Source organism: Bipolaris oryzae, assembly GCF_000523455.1.
Source record: "Bipolaris oryzae ATCC 44560 unplaced genomic scaffold scaffold_174, whole genome shotgun sequence".
Lineage (NCBI taxonomy): Eukaryota > Fungi > Ascomycota > Dothideomycetes > Pleosporales > Pleosporaceae > Bipolaris > Bipolaris oryzae.
The window spans coordinates 35,736-49,368 of NW_006911450.1; the positions used below are offsets into that span (position 1 = coordinate 35,736).

A 13,633-nucleotide genomic window follows, 5' to 3' on the forward strand; every position below is an offset into this window, starting at 1 on the left:
TTGAGATAACCAATCGTGTCTAGTAAGGACGTGAAAGCTAAGAGTCTCACGCTCTACCGATTGAGCTAGCCGGGCTTGTTGTTTTTTGGATGGAAGAGGATGCATTTGCACCTCCTATATTTCACACATGAAAAATTTTGACAGCTGTATCGCTCTGTAGAACATAACTTCTTGGTTGTGCTTCGTTACAGGTTGTGTGGTAGTAAGGAAAATTTCGTATGGTTGAGTGGGGCCGGTAGTGGCGGCGGCGGCGAAGTGTCGGCGAACGTCATGCTGAGGACACTGCGCAAAGTGCCAACGGCAAGTGTACTTGATTACTATTAGCTCCGTTCTCCTGTAGTATATCACGTTATGTGTGTTAGCTTCCGGAGAAGGTCCAGCGAGAAGACTGGGATTGCCCTGGTATCCGGCATGCTGATGGAATCATGGTACTACATGTACCATATTACCTAGTTGGTTTTGCAACACAACAGTGCCTTCAGTCGTTCGAACATGCCGCAAAATTAGCAGCGTAGGTATTTGGAACGTTGCAGGTGATATGGAGCTGCAATCAACGTTATTTGCGTTGTCGACAGTAGATAGACCTGGACACGCTATTGTTGCTATCCCTTTGTCTGTATGAGTTTACCGCGCCCAACTTGATTGAGGCAAAATAAAGAAAGCTTCTTCCAGAGTATGGGAGGTCATACCTTCACATGAAGCTGGTGTCGGTTGAGATACTAGACGGCAGCCGCCGGACGGCGTAGGCATAAACAACAAGCATTGATACGTCTCCGCCTGGAACAAGTTTGTGATCGAATGATAGCTGATGAAGTAGGATTCGTGACTGGAAGGTCTCACTAGAATAGATTGCTATTCTCAGTGTTGACATGTAGTAGTATCGCGGCTGAGGACACCTTACACATGTCAACACCCTAGTGACGCACATGAGTGCACGGACCCTGTCGCATTCCGACAATGTCCTTAGGCACCATTGTAAGGCTGGATACGTTCAAATAAGCTTTTCGATCACCGTTCAGACCATCTGAGTTACCACTCTTGTCGCTGCATAAGCCTTACATGCTGTGGAGACAGTGAGACAGGACGGATATGGCGGCAGCCTTGCGGCAGATGTGACCCGACGTGTACAAGTGTTGCCCTAGACAACGAGTGGAGCAGTGAAAGATATGTTCGAATTTTATCATGGGTATATAGGCCGTTAATTCATGAAATGATTTCTACATAAAAAAAAGGAATGGAAAATAGTAACATGCAAGTACAACCATTTAGCCCACGAGATGTTCATCTCGGATACAAGAAAGACAACGTCTTGAACGCCCCGCCATGACGAGTAAGAAGGACGCTAATCTACAAGTGAGCCTTTTGAAGCTGTTAATTCAGGCATCATTAACGATAAATCACTTCCTCTCTGAGTATCGGTCGTGGTTCACTTGATAGTGGTGGGGGCGCTGGTAAACTCAACCGCTTTGTCTCCACCTTTACTTCCCTCAGATCTGGTTCGCGTTCTAGTTCAGCTGCATCATGGTATGTACCCACATGCTTGACTAGACTCTCCACAGTTCGGCAAATCGCATCCACTTCCTGGCCTTTGTTACAGATTGTACACGCATACTCGCCATCTGGTGTATGACACTGGACGACGAAGCGCTGTGCGAGACGGAACTCGCGAGTATCGAATACCTCGGATTCATAGCCGGTTGTCTTGTCCCAGACGGTGATGGGCGTGCGTTTTCCGATCATCCAAAAGTCCTCGCTAGTGACGTCGAGTTGGAGGCCACAGGCAGGACATACGCAGCTGCCTCCTGGGGCGAAGCTGGCTGCCAAGGGCTTGTTTGGTATGCGTTGGATATCAAGAGCATAAGGGCAAAATAGTTGCTCAGGTCCATCTAGAACAGCGGAAGGAGCGCGTTGTGGAGGCGGGAGAGAACGCAAGGGCGATGCAGATCGATGAGAGCCGTTGCTGACCTGTGAACCTCCCAAGCGCTGTTGAGCTTGCCGGAGGGCTTCGAGGGAATTTTCGCGAGCTTCGTTAGAGGCATTGATTAATTTCGTCATGTCAGCGCGGGTGAGTTGGCGATCGCTATAAAGAGCGTCTTGGAGTACACTAATCACAGTCTGTTGAAGGGCTATGATTTGTGCCTGTAGCTGGTTCTCGATGATTGCTATATTGAGGTCAACATTGGGCCCGTTGTTTTTGAGTGAGACACTTACGATCGCCTTGCGCGAACCGACTGCCTATCCGACCATAGCCTTGATCGTACATTCTCTGCACCATCATCATGTCTCTCTCAAAGTTACTCCCTACATCATCTCGTCCTCGGCCGGTCCGGAGCCGATCAATCTCTTCCTGTCTTTTTTCCGCCTTTTGCTGGGCTTCCTCAAACTGCATCTTCAACTCCTTGATCTCGCCATCCTGTTTGATGTCGCGCTGTTTCTGTCGGTGCTGAGCACGTCTGTCCGCAATGCGCTCCCACAGACCTAGAGACGCTGTAAAGGTGCCGACGAGCGTGGAGGCCAATGTAGCTACAATGAAGGTTTTCTGGGTATGTCAAGTCAGCTTTGACCGCATGACTGCGTGTCACCAGTATGTACCTTGAGCTTCTTCTCCTCTATCCATGACGCGTAGTTCATTTTCGCGAAACTTTCTCTGGGGCCGTTCTCTTACTCGCACGTCACTCCCAAAATACAAATCGTAGGAAAAGACAAGACGAATTGCAGACTTGAAGACGTATATCAACAGTACACCCACGCAAACCCCGCAATGCTCCAGCTCTTTGTTTTTCTTCTAGCGCGTGTAGTCACAGTTTTGGAGTAGCAAATGACATGGCGGGATGAAGGTGAAGAGCGCGGGATTAAAGCGATTGTTCTTGTCGTGCACAATGACGCACACTGTGGTACCGCTTAACTTGCGACGCAGCGAGTCGCATCCGAGCCCTAAGATTAGCCGTGCATTAGCATCGAGAGCAGCTGATTGCACGATACGCCGCGTAAGCATCAAGACAAGCATAGCCGCAGCTGGCTGACCGCCCCCCTCGGAATATGAATATACTGTGTGAGCCAGAATGCGCGATGACGTCATGCAACCAACCCCGCTAGCTTCTCCCCAGACGATGGGCATCTCAGCCTCCGACTTGTCTATCTAGCAACCAAGAATGCCATGCTTGGGCACCGTCATGCCGGCCTAGCGGGAATGCTGCACAATGGTCTTCGCAGATACTTTGGCGGCTGCTACACACGTGTCCCTCCCCCCGCATTTACGCTATACCTAGCACCCATGCCCTCCACACAATACAAGACCGAGCTGATCCAAACCTTTAGGCTGTGACTAATTTCTAGAGTGATGCGACACGCGAATACAACATCATGGAAGACATTGTCCTGCATTGCGCTCATTGTCTGTGCCCAACGAGACCGGGTAAGCTGACTGCAATCTTCCATGAGAGCTGGGGTTGCTAGTTTCGTTGGGCAACAACGCTGTGGAGCCGATCCATCTGTATCATCATGCCATATCGTTGCACAATAATGGAACCCAGACCTTTGCGCCCGAGACCCTTGATAATGTACCGAGAGTAGCGTTCAAGCCAATCAGTAGCCAGACGACTAACCTCGAGAGCAGTACCCCCCACCTGGTAGAGAAAGCATCCACTCCATCTAAGCGCTTCAGCCGATGGCGGCTCGTTCCGATATCCAGCGACTAGATCATCACAAAACTTACTATTCTAATAAGAGAGAAAAAGTGGATAACAATTCGGTTCCCTTTGCACTATGGAGGCAGATGATGGAGTTGAAGGCTACATTGTCACGTGAGGGCTCCAGTGTACCGATGAATGGAAATATTGTCATAGGCTATGATCACCCTCCTACATACTGGCTTACATACTCTTAATTATCTTGATGTACTGATATTACGTTATACCCTGACACCAAGGGACAGTATATCCCATCACTCTCATGGCCATCTTCTCCTGCAATCCCTTAGTGCCTTGGCATGCGGCATAGAGATCGCAGTTGCCCTCACGGCTGTTTTACATCAACTCTTAATACATCAAACGACTTTTTATATCTCCCTGCTTACCTTTCATCTCATAATCAGTCATCATGATTGTATCGCGTTCATCAAGTTTGTCGACATATAGTAACTACAGACTCGGTATTCGCAACGCTATCTGGTTTGGCTGGCCTGCTCGAGCGAGCCATCAGCCTTTTTTCATTTCTCATTAAGTATACAGAAAATCCGGGATTGCTTTACTCTACTCTATCCACAAGACGTAGTTGCTTGCTTCTTCCGACTGACATTCACGACCGCGACCATCCTTGGTGAACTTGCACTACGCTCGTCACACGGATGTTGTCCGGAGGACACAATATGAAAACGTCGCTGTTATCTTCAATTTGCCAACCCCCTTTTGCAGCTGCCGTGTTTCCAAACGGCGAAATTACGATACTGTTAGATGGTCCATATCTTGGTGTTCTTGCTATATTTGTACCAATGGTTTCGAAGAACTTCTTGAAAATCGGTTTGAGTGCTGGCAGCGAAGCTGCGGTGATACCCAGATGCAATTCAGTGAAGTTCCAGATCGAATACGCATCGTACTCGTCAAGGGGGCCGACGCTAACTTGTCTGATTATTCCTGCGACTGCCGCAAGGATGCCAACAGAAAGGACTGCTATCAACGTGAAGCGGGCGCGTCTGATCATTTGCAGTCTCCAAATAAGGGGAGTCGGCAGAAGCGCGAGCAATATGTCCGAGAGAATATGAATCACTGCACAGTCAGTAATGAGTTCAGAAAACAATTCGCATGGTATGTTCATACCTCCGTTGAAGAGTCCGATCTTACGAAACGTGCCGAGGCTGTAGCACTTTGCGTTGCCAACACCCAATGGCGGTGGACGCAAAGAATGGTCCCATCCTGCTGAGATTGGAATACACTGGAGAATCTGAAATACCAGTCATATTGAGAAAATGGTAGAGCGATGGCGGTATGCCACGAGATCGCACAATCGACAAAAGATTCTACTCACTATCGATAACACACTACCGATCGTGAAGACGACCATGAATATGATGATACCCCAGAGGGCCCGGACGTACAACCTCTTCATAACTAGACGAAGAAGGAACAAGCAAATTGATACTTTTACCAGGCCTAATGCCACTACCACAAACACCTGATGCAAGAGGCGAGCCAGGAGCAAGTTATGGTAGTTTGACATATTGGCTTTTAGCAAATCAACTCGACTTTCTAACCCAAGCGAAATCTCGGTCATGTAAGACAAGAAACACGCAGTTGCGGGTACCTGTGATCAAGCCATCAACACACCGATTTGAGACAGGTCCTAACTTGCAATACGTACCAATGCGCTGATCATCACCCAGTCATCTCTACCAAACGATTTGACGATTTTCAGGCGGACCCAGCAGCGCAACAAAGCGACCAATAATGCCAACACATACTGCGGTATCGAATAAGCAAGTAAGCGCCTGGAGGACATTCTACGGTAAGGCGATGATAAACGGATAGAATTGTCAGAGGCCGTAGCTCATGCTGCCCGCGCTATCTATTTGTGCTGTTTCTTCCCCTCGAAATCATGTACGGTACAGTTCAGAAACGTCACGTATGTTTGGCTAGGAAGGCAAGGAACTGATTTTTTTGACGCGCTTGTATTCCGTAGCACTGGAACCGAAGTGAGCAACCAGTTTCGAAGCGGCATGCTTGAAGACTACGCCGCATTACAAGGAGTTGGGAAAGGAGAGAATCTCCAAGTATTTCTGCTCCTCTGGCTCCTACTCTAATCTCCACAGGACTCTCATGAATAGCTTGACTGTGCCACATACCAGGAGCTGTTATTAATACCAACCTGGACACTTCGCTGTGATCATATTCAGGGACTCACGCTTGTACTTCACCTTGTCGATGGCTGGATAAAGCCCCATGCATAGGATTCATGGACTGGATTCGATTTTCACGCCACGCGGTCTTTTGTCTTGGAGCTGTTGGTGTTCGAATGCGGGAAGCGCAATTTGACTAGACGTTGCAAGTGTTAAGCAAGGGATCCGGCAAAATGGCATGGTCTGAACTTGATAGAGTTAGTATGCTCGGTTACGCTTGTTATGCCGTCCCTTCCGTGCCGTCCCTCACCCGTTGACAGCTCCCCGGTAAGTGTATAATCACACTAGACGACTACATCCTTCTCGAGCCGTCCACATGGGTCTCGGCTATCGTATGGTTCGACCATTGATTAATCACTCAACACTTGCATGTATCCTCGTGGCACAGTCGCAGGATGGGGTAACTTCCTCCGGCCAGCCCATCGTATCACAACGAGGTTTTGGATTGGGAGAAATGTCTTCAATTGGTGAACTTGGAAAAGTTCAATAGCCTTGTATACTATATTCTTCGTACTACACGCAAAACGCCAGGTCAAGTTTCTCTTATCGCAGCTTGCAGCAATGTTACTCAAAGATTTTCTAGGCCTCACTCGCCCCACTCGGTAAACAATATCGCCCCTGGTCTGCCATCGTGTAGGCGGATCCAGACCTACAGAGCTAGCCTGATGCCACTGACTCTGGTTCGCCAAAATGGGCTGCATCCTGCCTATCTGCCCTCCAACAACGAAGCTAGCCATGATCGGGTATTTTAGGCTACTTGCCACAAGTTCTTTTTGCGCTATATAAAGCTCAATGGTAAGTACATCAAACACCACGCCCTTCACCACAGCTCATCGTAGCACTCTGTTCCAAGATTCACAGTAGCGAATACGCCTGTCCATCGAGACGAACTCTACAATGAAGATCTCCACCTATCTTAGCGTTGCCTTGGCCGGCAGCACTAGCGCCAAGTTCATGGAGAACGACCGCCTTGCTGCTGAAGGCATAGCAAAGCTGAGGACTCACCTAGCTGAGAATGGCATTCCAAACCCTGGGACTTGTACATTGGACAAAGCGTCGGTTCGCAGGGAGTGGTGAGTCGGTACTATAGCTTGAGACGCAATGTCACTGACATTACAGGGCAACACTATCCCGCAAAGAGCGAATTGCCTTCAACGACGCTGTCAACTGCCTCCACAAGCTCCCCGCAAAGACATCAGCTTCTGTCGCTCCTGGTGCTAAGAGCCGCTACGATGACCTAGTTGTCACCCACATCCAGCAGTCGCTCAACATCCACGGCACAGGCAACTTCCTAACGTGGCATCGCTACTTTACCTGGGTCTTCGAACAAATGATCCGAAAGGAGTGTGGCTATAAAGGCACTTTCCCCTATTATAACTGGGCACACTACGCTTCCGACCCAAAAAGTGGCCCCTTCTTCGACGGCAGCGCCTCGAGCATGTCCGGCGACGGTAGTTACGTCCCCGGGCGCAACTCATCTTGTTTCCCGTGGGATGGCATAGCAGGGCCCTGCTACATGCATCTAGCACCAGGCTCAGGTGGTGGATGTGTGACATCGGGTCCATTTAAAGAGTAAGCAATGATATCCCTTTATCCCTCTCATTCTAACACTCACCCCCTTGCTAACAATGTATCGATAGTTTCAAAATCAACATGGGACCTTTACAAACCATGCTCCAGCTTCCAGGCGGCGGTCTACCGAAGAACCCACAAGCCAACAGACTAGGCTACAACCCGCGGTGTCTCCGCCGCGATATCTCGCAGCAAGCCGCGAATGCGACAACCGACGCCGAGGTCGTCAGACTACTCAAGAATTACACAGATATCGCGACGTTTCAGAGAGAGTACCAGGGCGCGTTTGCCGACGGCCGCATGGGCGTGCATACCGGTGGTCGTAAGTTTCTTCAGAAAAAACCTCCATTTTTAGAGTTCTCTCACTAACAGGAGATTACATTACACAATGGGCGGAGATGCAGGCTCTGATTTCTACAACAGTCCTGCTGATCCGGCGTTTTATCCTCACCACGGAATGATCGATCGTGTGTGGTGGACGTGGCAGAATCTCGATCTCAAGAACCGCGAGAGGGCTCTCGCAGGAAGTGCGGGTGGTATAGGGGATACGACTGCGAAAAATGCTACGCTAGGGGATGCATTGACCGTGGGCGAGTATGTGGGGTACCCGAATATTACGATTGGGGATGCGATGAGTACGGTTGGAGGTCCGTTTTGTTATATTTATGCTTGAAGCTGGGTGTAAGTACTTAAGTAGCATAACGGAGAAGCATGGTCGGTGACAGAGTAGTCGGATATATCCGACACTTGAGCATAACGAATATCTGATACACCCATCCAGCCCCCCTCAAACGCAACAACTTAAGCAAAGAAAACTAAATTAGTCCCTAAATTTCTCGAACTTTCTGGGCCATATTCACTTCACACCACTTTATCCAACACCCTCTCTCCTCACACCCCTCCCCCATCAAGACACCTCTATCCGAGAAACAAGACACACTACATCCCTCTCTACAACCAAACTCCCTTTCTCCGCCAACAGTCATCACAGCCCAACCCTACATACCCACCAAAAAAAAGAAGAAAATAGTTAGAGAAAAGCAGCAACACCGGTCAACTAGTCTCTCTCTCACCCGCCCTCACACGACTCAACCAACAATAACAACAACAACAATAAAGATTTCCCAGATCGAAACCCAGACTACTTACTACCTATACATCAGTAACATAGACTAGGCGAAAAAAAAAGACAATCCATATACTCCCCCATCTGGCCCCCAAAATAGTAGCTAAAAAGGTCTCATTGACGCTATTGTAAGATATACGCGAGGATAAGTTTCTGGTCCCTACCTTTCTCGTGGCCCCAGCCAGGATGTGTGTATAGGGGGTGAGCCAAAAAAGTGCGGGGGGCGGGGGGGGGGAAGGAGGAGGAGGACTAGAGAAACGTGCTTGGGTTGTGGGAAAAGAAGGAAAGAAAGGAAGGAAGGAAGGAAGAGGTAAGTATTTTGTTTTGCTCCGGCTCGGGAGTGAAGAGGGGCGAGGTGCGGCATGTTTCTTGTTTTTTTTTTCTTTTTTTGTGTTCGGCTTGTGTTGGATGTAAATGGAAGGCATTTGTTTGGTAAGTAGGCGGTAAAGATGGGAGAGTCGGACCTAAAGGATGCATGCTTGTTGTCGTGTATATTCTTTCCGCGGAAGAGCTGCTGCTTGATTAGTTAATAAACGGGAGGTGGGGGGGGGGGGGTGGAGGCAGGTAAAGCCACGATACGGCCAACTTGATTATGCACGACATGATCACGTACAGTAAAGCAAGGGAGAGCCAATAGGTTTTGAAGAGGACAAGAGCAAGGACAACTTGTATTCTCGTCAATGATAAGACCAGCAGATTGATCTGTACCTGTCGGCTGTTGTTTGCTTGACAGGTACCACAAACCTTCCGGTCCACCATTAACGTGTCAACTCGGCTATGGAAAGAAAAGGGAACAGGAAAAAGCAACAATCGAAGGAAAAACAAAATATTCAAAAAACGCTACGTAGCTCATCCATTTTTCCATTGGGCCATCCATCATCAACCGTCATGAAAGCGTCATAGCTTCCCCTCCCTTCATTCCTTCACTTTGCCAACGCATAGGTTAAGCTTTTTTACTTTTTCTTCAAAACTTCTTCTTTCGTCTTTTCAGCAGCCAAAGGGAAAAAAAGAAACAACCTTTCCGGCCATGTGCGACGTAGATCCAGCCACACAACAAACGATATGAGATGAGGAAAGGGTATTACATCCACCAGCCAAAACAACAGAGAAAAAAAGAAGTATGAAAGAAGTAAAGGAAGAAAAAAAGCTCGAATAACCTCCGCGGGGAGAGCAGGTATAGTGCGAAGCTGGAAGAGAGAAACAAAATTAATCAAGGGGGTTTTTTGCGCGCGTGCTGTTAAACATTCCAGAACAACAAACAGTAAGAGAAACAAGAGGAAGAAAGGAAAGGGGAAAATAAAAACAAAAGTTGCGAACGCTACCAAAATAGCAAAGGAAGGAAAAAGCATGATGAAACAAGCACACGGCTGAATAAGAGGTCGCATATCTGTAATGGTGCGACGCTTTTTCTCGCGAGGCCATGTTCATGGTGTGTTTGTTTGCGTGAGCGTTCCAATCTAACAACCAATATTACTGTGTATGGTGGACAAACATACTGAGTCGTCGGAGGGAAAGGAACGCAAGCCAAAAAACACTCCAAACATGAAACGCGCGCGAGTTGGGGAATCAAAACCAGTTTTGAGAAACGCGACCAAAAGCCCAACCGATCAAAACTTTTTTGTTAGTGAACAAGTTTGGCTCTTGTAGAAAAGCCAGTCCAAGTTCATGCAAAAAGTTTTTGTTTCAACCTGTTTCCGACCCGCTAGAAAAAGGATAACGAAACAGAAACTTTTGGTATAAAGGTGAAAAAAAAGAGGCAAGTAGCCAGTAGTCGTGGATACAGTGCTGAAGAATTGTCAAAAATGGTCGTGTGCATCGTAGCAGCAAGCCAGACTGCTCAAGGTTCGGAGAAGCCTATTCGCCGTAATAGGAGCTGGTGTGGGCGCGTTGACGCAAAGGTCGCTGGCCACTGCTCCGTTCTATGCGTTGCTCTCGTATTACTTGGCTGTCGCGCCTCCTGTGGGAGCTGCGTAAACTGTTTTCGGTCATTTCTTCAGCCTGTCTCCGCGGCTGCTTTGTTACCAATGCCTTTCGGTCGTCTGCAATGCTACCTCTATCGCTGTTGTGGTAGACACTTTCACGGTCGCGCCCTCCGCTGATGACCAGATCAGCCATGCCGTTCTCGGCCGGGATCATGCGCAGAGTGCGACCCTCCATGTCGCCATTGAACTGCAAGCTGAGTGGAGCGTTTGCGTCGACTCGCAGACGAATCTCGTTGTTTTCGTTGGTGACGGCCGTGCGGTTGCTTCGGCTCCTGTCACTTCCCGAAGAGCCAGAGTGAGAGGGCTGGGAAATGGTTCTCGAGTGTCGTGCAGCATTGTGAATAGGATCGTTCAAGGGCCCAGGAGCACCGCGGCGAGCACTGATGTACTCTTCGGCCGCGCTCTCGATGCGCTTGGTCTTGTGCTCGAGGACACGTTCCTTGCCTTTGCCCGCATCAGTTGGACGGCGGCGGCGGGCCTGAGGGGGAGGTGGTGCCGGTGCCTCGGGCAGAAATTGATCATCTTCAGACTCTTCAGACTCAGACTCATATTCGCTGTCAAACGCTCCTGGGGGTTGATAGATTTGTCTGGAGTTTCGGTTGAGACGTTTCTGATGAGCAAGCTCGGCTTCGTATTGTTCTTGCTCTTTTCGGGCTTCTTCTTCTTCACGGGCACGGGCTCGAGCTTCCTTGGCAGCTTTGGCTGCCCGCTTGTCCTCGAGATGATGGTCGTATACCTGTTCATAGACCTGAGCCGAACGACGCCGTTCAGATTTGCTCGAGTTGGCAACGACAATCTGGCCACGGTGACTGGGGTATTCGGACTGGATCTGGCGTGAAGGAGGAGCCGGTCGACTGACCGAGGCACGGCGGGAAGGCTCTTGAATGGTCCTTGAAGTACGCTTCCTGCGATGCTCATCAATGACCAGAGACTGCGGCTGAGCTGGAGGCTGAGACAAAGACATGCGGCGACCAGGATGTTCGTCAACCACTTGAGTCGTGTTGGCGTGACGAATGGGGGGTCGCTGTTGTTTCTTGCTTTTGGATTTCGGCTTTGCTTGCTCAATCTTTGGTGGCGGTGGTGCCATGAGGGCACGTCGGTTGCGAGGGTCATTGGGGTCAGGCTGCTCATAGTAATCGTCGTCGTCTTCTTCTTCGGATGAGCCGGTCTCGGATCCGGTATCGCTTTTATAGGCGCCTTCTTGGAGCTGCAATTGCGGTGGAAACCTGGCTTGGGTGGCACTCTGGGGGTGGCCATACCTTGCCGAGTACTGTTGTTCACGCGGCGGGGCCTGGGTAACAAGAGGAGCAGGTCCATTGCGTGCGGAGTTGAATGAGGTACGAGGGGGCATGTTTGGTCTTTGTGGACCATCGTATGGTGGAGGGGTATGGTTGTAAGGATAGGCCCCTGGGTAGCCTTGGGGCGCACCGTAGGGAACTACGGGAGGGGCCATGCCACCCATATGCTGGTACTGCGGCATCTGACGCCATTGCGCAGAATTGGAGGGAGGCGGGCCATGCTCCTGGGGCGGGCTCGGGTAGGGTGCGGGCCCGCCCTGAACGTAGTAGTGGGAATTGGGCTCGCCGTAGCTCATTGGACGCGGACGTGAAGTCGTCGAGGGACGGCGACGGGGGTTCACGGCAGGCTGGACAATGGCAGCCTCTTGCCTATAAGAAGGGGGTCGGCGGACCTGGGTAGGCGAAGGGGGTGACTGGTAGTAGGCCGGATCGGAACGCATGGAGCGAGTGTCAGCAGAGAGACGGTCGATGTCGCGAGCTGACTGAGTGGGCTTGATGCCGGGCTTGACGTGTTGAGGAATGGCGTTTGGTCCGCAGGTAGTGCACTTGGGATCAGTGCATTCAGGTTCGACTCTGCTGTCACGACGGGTAGGGCGTTCACGCTCGAGGCGTTCGGAGCGCGGGTCCTGGGTGATTGTGGGCCGGCGTTGCTTGATGACGAGGGGCTTGGACGACTGCGAGGTGGTGCGCGAGTGCAGCTTGGGTCTCGACTGTTCCGAGTGGGACTGGGTAGGCCGTCTGGTCTTTGTCGAGGGCGGCGGGGGTGGTGGTTGCTGAGGTTGGGGTGGTGGTGGTTGAGGTGCCTCTGGACGGGCGGTAGGGGTCGGGGCAGCAGGAGGGCTGCGCTGGGACGGGGCACTTTGAGCAGAATTAGTGCTGCTCACGGTGGCGGCGGTGTAGCTGCTGTACCCTGAGTCGGAGCGAAGGTCGAGGTTGGTAGGCACGCGCTCCTGAGGGGGCGGCTTTTCTTTATTCAAGTCGTCGGGGTGGGAGCGCTTGGTGGAGACGTTTGCAGCATTGGCCGAGGAGCGGCCTGAGAACTCGTAGCCTTGTTCGCTCTGGTCGGAATCGTAGTCCTCGCAGGTGGGCTGCTTATCCTGTGCGCTCGCCATGTCGGCAGCAGCGGCGGCGGAGGCAGGGGAGCAGAGAGCAAAAATTGGTGGTGAGAATTGGGAGCAGGGCGGACAGGATGTCGAGGGCAGGGAGCAGTCGGCAAAAATATCTAGCGGCGGGGCGGTGGTGGGCAATCAAACGAGACGTGGAGAGCGCATTGTTAGCAGGGGTGTGTGATTGAGCGAGGCCGTGTCAGGGCCAGCGGGCGACATGTGGAGGGGTGTAGGGGTGGATGGGTGGATGGATGGATGTGAGAGAGAGGGAGAGAGAGAGAGAGAGAGATGGATGGCGGCAGACAGAGATGCAAAGGGTAGCAGCAGCAGCAAGGCGAGGGGAAAAAAGGGAAAACAAAGACGGGGCAGGGAGTGGACGCTGGGGGGGCTGAGGATATGCGAGACAAGCAAGCTGCAGAGTATGACGGGCTCGGTGCTGGTGTGCAGGGCGACGGGCGCAGACGGGCAGACAAAGTGATTGACTGAGTGAGTGAGTGACGGGCAGGCAGGCAGGCAGGCAGGCATGCAGGCGCGCATCGCATTCGGGCTTCGACACAGCAACAGGCAAGGAAACCTTTCCCCGCCCACCCGTAAAATTTCAAAACGGCGCGTACTATATTCTGCCCTATGCCATGCGTTGCATCGGTTGGGCTCTCCCA

The 13,633-nt window shown here is 50.9% G+C and overlaps 5 protein-coding genes across 5 annotated transcripts; 1 reads left to right on the forward strand and 4 right to left on the reverse strand.

Moving 5' to 3' along the window:
- Positions 1-114: 114 nt before the first annotated feature.
- Positions 115-297, reverse strand: COCMIDRAFT_105585 (uncharacterized protein; the record flags this gene model as incomplete). The annotated part of the gene is made up of 1 exon (XM_007693640.1): positions 115-297. A coding segment is annotated over one exon (183 nt), but the record flags the coding sequence as incomplete, so codon positions are not given.
- Positions 298-1,386: 1,089 nt separating this feature from the next.
- On the reverse strand, positions 1,387-2,631 carry COCMIDRAFT_105586 (uncharacterized protein; the record flags this gene model as incomplete). Its single annotated transcript, XM_007693641.1, has 3 exons — positions 1,387-2,162; positions 2,212-2,539; positions 2,593-2,631. The coding sequence occupies 3 exons, from the start codon at positions 2,629-2,631 to the stop codon at positions 1,387-1,389; spliced, it is 1,143 nt and encodes a 380-aa protein (XP_007691831.1).
- Positions 2,632-4,494: 1,863 nt separating this feature from the next.
- Positions 4,495-5,490, reverse strand: COCMIDRAFT_51006 (uncharacterized protein; the record flags this gene model as incomplete). Its single annotated transcript, XM_007693642.1, has 4 exons — positions 4,495-4,763; positions 4,815-4,938; positions 5,107-5,298; positions 5,356-5,490. Coding segments are annotated over 4 exons (720 nt in total), but the record flags the coding sequence as incomplete, so codon positions are not given.
- A 1,297-nt stretch (positions 5,491-6,787) lies between these two features.
- COCMIDRAFT_105593 (uncharacterized protein) lies at positions 6,788-8,135 on the forward strand (the record flags this gene model as incomplete). The annotated part of the gene is made up of 4 exons (XM_007693643.1): positions 6,788-6,963; positions 7,010-7,462; positions 7,531-7,788; positions 7,838-8,135. The coding sequence occupies 4 exons, from the start codon at positions 6,788-6,790 to the stop codon at positions 8,133-8,135; spliced, it is 1,185 nt and encodes a 394-aa protein (XP_007691833.1).
- A 2,307-nt stretch (positions 8,136-10,442) lies between these two features.
- COCMIDRAFT_105563 (uncharacterized protein) lies at positions 10,443-12,980 on the reverse strand (the record flags this gene model as incomplete). Its single annotated transcript, XM_007693644.1, has 2 exons — positions 10,443-12,726; positions 12,778-12,980. 2 exons carry the CDS (start codon positions 12,978-12,980, stop codon positions 10,443-10,445), a joined length of 2,487 nt encoding a protein of 828 aa, XP_007691834.1.
- Positions 12,981-13,633: the final 653 nt, after the last annotated feature.